At 42.8% G+C, this 9,237-nt stretch overlaps 1 protein-coding gene across 1 annotated transcript in view; it reads left to right on the forward strand.

Moving 5' to 3' along the window:
- The window catches only part of LOC106591035 (asc-type amino acid transporter 1), a 62,690-nt gene extending 54,987 nt beyond the window's left edge, over positions 1 to 7,703 (forward strand). Inside the window, exon 11 of the mRNA XM_014182208.3 lies at positions 204 to 7,703. Within this exon, the coding sequence (XP_014037683.1) occupies positions 204 to 307 (104 nt within the window). The 3' untranslated portion in view covers positions 308 to 7,703. The remainder of the gene's footprint in view (positions 1 to 203) is intronic.
- The last annotated feature ends 1,534 nt before the right edge of the window (positions 7,704 to 9,237 follow it).

Here is a 9,237-nt window from a genome sequence, read left to right on the forward strand (position 1 = left end):
CTTACAGCAGAATGAAATGCTGCCATCTGCAGAATATGGGTCTTACAGCAGAATTACATTTTTGTCATGAAGTTGTGATCTACCACTAGAGGGCCGTACAAGTCTGCTTTTCCAGAAGACACCCAAACATTATCATGTTGAGTTGAAGTCAGTGACTTTACTGTATACGTCTCTGACCCCGCTGCCTGTCTGTTCTGTTCCAGAGTGTGTGACCTACGTGGGTCAGAAGCTGTGTTTCGTGGTGTTCCCCCAAGAAGACCTGTCAGAGATCACCCCCCTCACAGCCTCGGATAAACACAATGACTGAACGACCCCCCTCACAGCCTCGGATAAACACAACAACTGAACGAGCCCCTTCCTCACAGCCTCGGATAAACACAACGACTGGACGAGCCCCCTCACAGCCTCGGATAAACACAACGACTGGACGAGCCCCCTCCTCACAGCCTCCAATAAACACAACGACTGAACGAGCCCCCTCACAGCCTCCAATAAACACAACGACTGAACGAGCTCCCTCCTCACAGCCTCGGATAAACACAACAACTGAACGAGCCCCTCCCTCACATCCTACGATAAACACAACGACTGAACGAGCCCCCTCACAGCCTCGGATAAACACAACAACTGAATGAGCCCCCTCACAGCCTCGGATAACACAACAACTGAACGAGCCCCTCCTCACAGACTCGGATAAACACAACGACTGAACGAGCCCCCTCACAGCCTCGGATAAACACAACAACTGAACGACCCCCCTCACAGCCTCGGATAAACCCAACAACTGAACAAGCCCACTCACATCCTCGGATAAACACAACGACTGAACGTCTCTCCCCCTCCGTCCATCTAACAGGGGATGAGCTGCCAGAACGGTCTGATCCGTCTGCCTATCAGGAACTTTTTAAACCTCTTTCTGTTCGTTGCCTTCTGCTCCCTGGATGCGTCCCCAACTGGCACCCTATTCCCTATATAGTGCACTACTTTTGACCAAAGCACCATGGGCCCTGGTGTAAAGTAGTGCACTACATAGGGAATAGAGTACTATTTTGGGCCACACAAGGGTCACTCCTCAACAGTAAAGAGAGCGTTTCCATCCTGGTACTTCTGAGAGGCTGTCTCCAGACTCTTCCATCCTGGTACTTCTGAGAGGCTGTCTCCAGGCTCTTCCATCCTGGTACTTCTGAGAGGCTGTCTCCAGACTCTTCCATCCTGGTACTTCTGAGAGGCTGTCTCCAGGCTCTTCCATCCTGGTACTTCTGAGAGGCTGTCTCCAGACTCTTCCATCCTGGTACTTCTGAGAGGCTGTCTCCAGGCTCTTCCATCCTGGTACTTCTGAGAGGCTGTCTCCAGGCTCTTCCATCCTGGTACTTCTGAGAGGCTGTCTCAGGCTGTGTTTAGTGGGAGGGGCATCAGGGATCAGTAAAGGTTGTATTGGTCGATACACCCTCCCCTTCTCTTCACTAGACAGCCAATGCCAAGTCACCATACTCAAGGAACTTTTGTTTTATGAGATATTTGTTTTCTTTTTTTTAATTAGTATTTGTTTTTGAAATGAGTCTAATCTTTGTCAATTTTATTGTGCCTTACAAGTGGGGATAGTTTAAAAAAAAAGTTATGTTTATTTGATGCGGCCTATTGATTTTGTGGTGATATTAAGTTTAAACTGTGTACTATTCCATGAGGTACAGTAGTAGTTGCAGTGGTTTTCTTTTGGCTGTACTTCCTACTACTTCCTATGACTTCCACTGAGCTGTTTTCCCTGTAATAACTGACCTGTACTAACTTCTAGAGTTTGGTGGTGATGGGATACGGTCTGACCTGTAGTAACTTCTAGAGTTTGGTGTTGACGGGATACGGTCTGACCTGTAGTAACTTCTAGAGTTTGGTGTTGATGGGATACGGTCTGACCTGTAGTAACCTCTAGAGTTTGGTGGTGATGGGATATGGTCTGACCTGTAGTAACTTCTAGAGTTTGGTGTTGATGGGATACGGTCTGACCTGTAGTAACCTCTAGAGTTTGGTGGTGATGGGATATGGTCTGACCTGTAGTAACTTCTAGAGTTTGGTGTTGATGGGATACGGTCTGACCTGTAGTAACTTCTAGAGTTTGGTGTTGATGGGATACGGTATGACCTGTAGTAACTTCTAGAGTTTGGTGTTGACGGGATACGGTCTGACCTGTAGTAACTTCTAGAGTTTGGTGTTGATGGGATACGGTCTGACCTGTAGTAACCTCTAGAGTTTGGTGGTGATGGGATATGGTCTGACCTGTAGTAACTTCTAGAGTTTGGTGTTGATGGGATACGGTCTGACCTGTAGTAACTTCTAGAGTTTGGTGTTGATGGGATACGGTCTGACATGTAGTAACTTCTAGAGTTTGTTGTTGATGGGATACGGTCTGACCTGTAGTAACTTCTAGAGTTTGGTGTTGATGGGATACGGTCTGACCTGTAGTAACTTCTAGAGTTTGGTGTTGACGGGATACGGTCTGACCTGTAGTAACTTCTAGAGTTTGGTGTTGATGGGATACGGTCTGACCTGTAGTAACTTCTAGAGTTTGGTGTTGACGGGATACAGTCTAACCTGTAGTAACTTCTAGAGTTTGGTGGTGATGGGATACGGTCTGACCTGTAGTAACTTCTAGAGTTTGGTGTTGATGGGATACGGTCTGACCTGTAGTAACTTCTAGAGTTTGGTGTTGATGGGATACGGTCTGACCTGTACTAACTGACCTGTATTAACTTCTAGAGTTTGGTGGTGATGGGATACGGTCTGACCTGTAGTAACTTCTAGAGTTTGGTGTTGATGGGATACGGTCTGACCTGTAGTAACTTCTAGAGTTTGGTGTTGATGGGATACGGTCTGACCTGTACTAACTGACCTGTATTAACTTCTAGAGTTTGGTGTTGATGGGATACGGTCTGACCTGTAGTAACTTCTAGAGTTTGGTGTTGATGGGATACGGTCTGACCTGTAGTAACTTCTAGAGTTTGGTGTTGACGGGATACGGTCTGACCTGTAGTAACTTCTAGAGTTTGGTGTTGATGGGATACGGTCTGACCTGTAGTAACTTCTAGAGTTTGGTGTTGACGGGATACAGTCTAACCTGTAGTAACTTCTAGAGTTTGGTGGTGATGGGATACGGTCTGACCTGTAGTAACTTCTAGAGTTTGGTGTTGATGGGATACGGTCTGACCTGTAGTAACTTCTAGAGTTTGGTGTTGATGGGATACGGTCTGACCTGTACTAACTGACCTGTATTAACTTCTAGAGTTTGGTGGTGATGGGATACGGTCTGACCTGTAGTAACTTCTAGAGTTTGGTGTTGATGGGATATGGTCTGACCTGTAGTAACTTCTAGAGTTTGGTGTTGATGGGATACGGTCTGACCTGTAGTAACTTCTAGAGTTTTGGTGTTGACGGGATACCATCAACGTCCCAAATGGCACCCTATTCCCTTGATAGTGCATTACTTTTGTGCACTACATAGGGAATAGGGTGCCATCATTGACACCACCATGGTCTCTCTCTATCTCTTCCTAAAAGAAGGATGCTTCGGTTAAGCCCCAAGGCATTCAGCAGGGAAAGCTTCCAATCTAAACCCCAGCAGCACTTACTCCACTTGCTTCAATCGACTTGCTTCACAAGGCAATATAAGATGTTAAGTTAACCTGTTAGGGCTAGGGGGCAGTATTTGCACGGCTGGATAAAAAAAATGTACCCGATTTAATCTGGTTACTAATCCTACCCAGTAACTAGAATATGCATATACTTATTATATATGGATAGAAAACACTCTAAAGTTTCTAAAACTGTTTGAATGGTGTCTGTGAGTATAACAGAACTCATTTGGCAGGCAAAACCCTGAGACATTTTCTGACAGGAAGTGGATACCTGATGTGTTGTATTACCTTTAAACCTATCCCATTGAAAAACACAGGGGCTGAGGAATATTTTGGCACTTCCTATTGCTTCCACTAGATGTCACCAGCCTTTACAAAGTGTTTTGAGTCTTCTGGAGGGAGATCTGACCGAACAAGAGCCATGGAACGATGATGGCCCATTAGACACCTGGCGCGCGAGTTCATGTTGGGTACCCTCGTTCCAATACGTTATAAAAGAGTATGCATTCGTCCACCTTGAATATTATTCATGTTCTGGTTAAAAAAGGCCCTAATGATTTATGCTATACAACGTTTGACATGTTTGAACGAACGTAAATATATTTTTTCCCCTCGTTCATGACGAGAAGTCCGGCTGGCTTAGATCATGTGCTAACAAGACGGAGATTTTTGGACATAAATGATGAGCTTTTTTGAACAAAACTACATTCGTTATGGACCTGTGATACCTGGAAGTGACATCTGATGAAGAGAATCAAAGGTAATGGATTATTTACATAGTATTTTCGATTTTAGATCTCCCCAACATGCCGTCTAGTCTGTATCGCAACGCGTATTTTTCTGGGCGCAGTGCTCAGATTATTGCAAAGTGTGATTTCCCAGTAAGGTTATTTTTAAATCTGGCAAGTTGATTGCGTTCAAGAGATGTAAATCTATAATTCTTTAAATGACAATATAATATTTTACCAATGTTTTCTAATTTTAATTATTTAATTTGTGGTGTTGACTTGACTGCCGGTTATTGGAGGGAAACGATTTCCTCAACATCAATGCCATAGTAAAACGCTGTTTTTGGATATAAATATGAACTTGATAGAACTAAAAATGCATGCATTGTCTAACATAATGTCCTAGGAGTGTCATCTGATGGAGATTGTAAAAGGTTAGTGCATCATTTTAGCTGGTTTTATGGTTTTGGTGACCCTGTCTTTGAATTGACAAAACATTACACACAACTCTTGTAAATGTACTGTCCTAACATACTCTAAATTTATGCTTTCGCCGTAAAACCTTTTTGAAATCGTAAAACGTGGTTAGATTAAGGAGATGTTTATCTTTCAAAGGGTGTAAAATAGTTGTATGTTTGAAAAATTTGAATTTTGACATTTATTTGGATTCAAATTTGCCGCTCTTGAAATGCACCTGCTGTTGATGGAGTGCACCACGGGGGGGACGCTAGCGTCCCACCTAGCCCATAGAGGTTAAATGCCTTTTTTTTAATACCAGACGCCAAGTACATAGAGTCAATAGTTACTTTGACATTGACGCACAAGTAAAATGTCCACAACTAGTGAAACTCCTGAAAAGATAAGAGAGGAGATTGAAAACTATTGAAAACTCCTGAAAAGATAAGAGAGGAGATTGAAAAATATTGAAAACTGTTGAAAAGACAGAGAGGAGATTGAAAACTATTGAAAACTGTTGAAAAGACAACAGAGGAGATTGAAAACTATTGAAAACTCCTGAAAAGACAAGAGAGAAGATTGAAAACTATTGAAAACTGTTGAAAAGACAAGAGAGGAGATTGAAAACTATTGAAAACTCCTGAAAAGACAGAGAGGAGATTGAAAACTATTGAAAACTCTCTGGAAGTCATTTTAGTCTATGCAAAACAGTGTTTGGGATTCCATACTAGATGTGCGCCTCAAATGGCACCACATTCCCTACGTAGTGCACTACTTTTGACCAGGGTCAATAGGGTAGTAGTGCACTACTTTTTGACCAGGGTGCATACAGCTCAGCTCAAACGCAGTGCACTACATAGGGAATAGGGTACCGTTAGGAACGAAGCCTAGGAATGTTCATGCTTTTTATAGCCTGCAACACTAGATAGTGAGGACTGAGGTTTTGCACTTTGAATCTCTCTGCAGGGTTTTTTTAAATGCAGAGGGGTAAGTAACTATGCCACTAATACCAAGGGATGCTTCCTGCCCATCTGCCTATAAACAGCACTGCCAATCATTATGAAATGATGAGTCCACAGAGTTAATTCACTGTGTTCCAGACGGTACTTTCAGAATTGGATCGACTTCCTTATCTAATTCGCTGTGTTCCAGACGGTACTTTCAGAATTGGATCGACTTCCTTATCTAATTCGCGGTGTTCCAGACAGTACTTTCAGAATTGGATCCACTTCCTTATCTTATTCACTGTGTTCCAGACAGTACTTTCAGAAATCGCTTCACTGGAAGCATATTCCACCCACTGTGGAAGCATATTCCACCCACTATGGAAGCATATTCCACCCACTGTGGAAGCATATTCCACCCACTATGGAAGCATATTCCCATTCTCACAAACATAACAGCATGAAATCCTTGTTTTGTCCTCTGTGTGAATAACTAGCTATATTGTTACAGATGTTACAGATCATGCATGTGTCTTAAAGGCCTTACACAGAGTCACACACAGAGACCAATATCAGGCTAAAGATATGGCTCTGGTTCTACAAATGCTGTCCATTTCTGGTCTCACAGACAGTCACTGTGTGTCCCTAGTCCCTCTTCCTCTACAGACAGTCACTGTGTGTCCCTCCTCCGCTACAGACAGTCACTGTGTGACCCTCCTCCTCTACAGACAGTCACTGTGTGTCCCTAGTCCCTCCTCCTCTACAGACAGTCACTGTGTGTCCCTCCTCCTCTACAGACAGTCACTGTGTGTCCCTCTTCCTCTACAGACAGTCACTGTATGTCCCTAGTCCCTCCTCTACAGTCTCTGTGTGTCCCTCCTCCTATACAGACAGTCACTGTGTGTCCCTCCTCCTCTACAGACAGTCACTGTGTGTCCCTAGTCCCTCCTCTACAGTCTCTGTGTGTCCCTAGTCCCTCCTCCTCTACAGACAGTCACTGTGTGTCCCTCCTCCTCTACAGACAGTCTCTGTGTGTCCCTCCTCCTCTACAGACAGTCTCTGTGTGTCCCCAGTCCTCTACAGACAGTCTCTGTGTGTCCCTAGTCCCTCCTCTACTTTCCTCTGCATGCTGTGGAGTTCACCAGGACTTCTCCATGAACGGTGTGGGTCTGCTTCTTCACACACACTGGGTGTGTTCCAGGTGGTCTGTTTTGCAGTCATGATGCACATCTCAGAAGATTACAATACGTCATATTTATGAGCTGCCTGAGATGTTAAAAAAACCTCTCGGGAACACACCCACACCCTCAATGATAATACTGTAAACATGTCTGTGTGTTTTTTGCAGTTTCCTTCATCAATGCTAATACTGTAAACATTTCTGTGTGTTTTCTGCAGTTTCCTTCCTAATACTGTAAACATGTCTGTGTGTTTTCTGCAGTTTCCTTCCTAATACTGTAAACATGTCTGTGTGTTTTTCTGCAGTTTACCTTCCTAATACTGTAAACATGTCTGTGTGTTTTTTGCAGTTTCCTTCCTAATACTGTAAACATGTCTGTGTGTTTTTCTGCAGTTTCCTTCCTCAATGATAATACTGTAAACATGTCTGTGTGTTTTTCTGCAGTTTCCTTCCTAATACTGTAAACATGTCTGTGTGTTTTCTGCAGTTTCCTTCCTAATACTGTAAACATGTCTGTGTGTTTTTCTACCACAGTGAGGCGCATTGTTAGCTCAACACAACAGTGTAAATATTGTGTAAAGTAAAAGTGTCAGGGATTCATGGTAAACATCGCATTCCTCCGACGTCTTGTGATACATGCTATACACACGTACTGTAACTATGGTGTAATTTTTGGTGAACTTTTCTGTTTTGTAAAATAATATAAAATGTATGAGGATAACAATAATAGCTTATTAAATATAATTGTGAAAAACAAAAGTGATATTTATATTTTCCAAATTATTTGTGTGTGTTTATGTGTGCATAGAGGTACCTCTACTATCATCAGTGGTACCTCTACTATCATCAGTGGTACCTCTACTATCATCAGTGGTAGGTACCTCTACTATCATCAGTGGTAGGTACCTCTACTATCATCAGTGGTACCTCTACTATCATCAGTGGTAGGTACCTCTACTATCATCAGTGGTAGGTCCCTCTACTATCATCAGTGGTATCTCTACTATCATCAGTGGTAGGTACCTCTACTATCATCAGTGGTACCTCTACTATCATCAGTGGTACCTCTACTATCATCAGTGGTACCTCTACTATCATCAGTGGTATCTCTACTATCAGCAGTGGTATCTCTACTATCATCAGTGGTAGGTATCTCTACTATCATCAGTGGTATATCTACTATCATCAGTGGTAGGTATCTCTACTATCATCAATGGTACCTCTACTATCAGCAGTGGTATCTCTACTATCATCAGTGGTAGGTATCTCTACTATTATCAGTGGTACCTCTACTATCATCAGTGGTACCTCTACTATCATCAGTGGTAACTCTTCTATCATCAGTGGTATCTCTACTATCATCAGTGGTATCTCTACTATCATCAGTGGTACCTCTACTATCATCAGTGGTAGGTACCACTACTATCATCAGTGGTACCTCTACTATCATATGGTAGGTACCTCTACTATCATCAGTGGTAGGTACCTCTACTATCATCAGTGGTAATTCTACTATCATCAGTGGTACCTCTACTATCATCAGTGGTAAATACCTCTACTATCATCAGTGGTACCTCTACTATCATCAGTGGTAGGTATCTCTACTATCATCAGTGGTAGGTACCTCTACTATCATCAGTGGTAGGTACCTCTACTATCATCAGTGGTACCTCTACTATCATCAGTGGTTCCTCTACTATCATCAGTGGTACCTCTAATATCATCAGTGGTACCTCTACTATCATCAGTGGTAGGTATCTCTACTATCATCAGTGGTACCTCTACTATCATCAGTGGTACCTCTACTATCATCAGTGGTACCTCTTCTATCATCAGTGGTAGGTATCTGTAGCGGGTTTCTTATGCACCACAGGAGAACCAAGAAATGAAGAGCGACACCACGGCTGTCTTTTAGGCTTTTATGTTGATCTGCAATAGTATTGTGAAAAGACAGGACAGGAACACATCAGTCTCCAATGCACCACCTGACAAGTTGTTCTTTCTCTCTCAGTGTTTTCTCAGACTCTCACAATCACACTCATACATAAAGCCATAATGTATAGTATAAAATAATAACCAGTCCTTAATACAAAGAATGTATAATCTTAATTCTTAGACAATAGAACCACACCTGCAATAGTATTGTGAAAAGACAGGACAGGAACACATCAGTCTCCAATGCACCACCTGACAAGTTGTTCTACACAGGAGCATGAAGCAAGGTAAAACACATATCCTGTCTCACATCCCCAATACATTGCTAGGTGCTTTCAGTGTTGATAGTAGCAACAACTCATGTACAA

Source organism: Salmo salar, chromosome 11 (genome assembly GCF_965601325.2).
Source record: "Salmo salar chromosome 11, fSalSal1, whole genome shotgun sequence".
In the NCBI taxonomy this organism is placed as follows: Eukaryota; Metazoa; Chordata; class Actinopteri; order Salmoniformes; family Salmonidae; genus Salmo; species Salmo salar.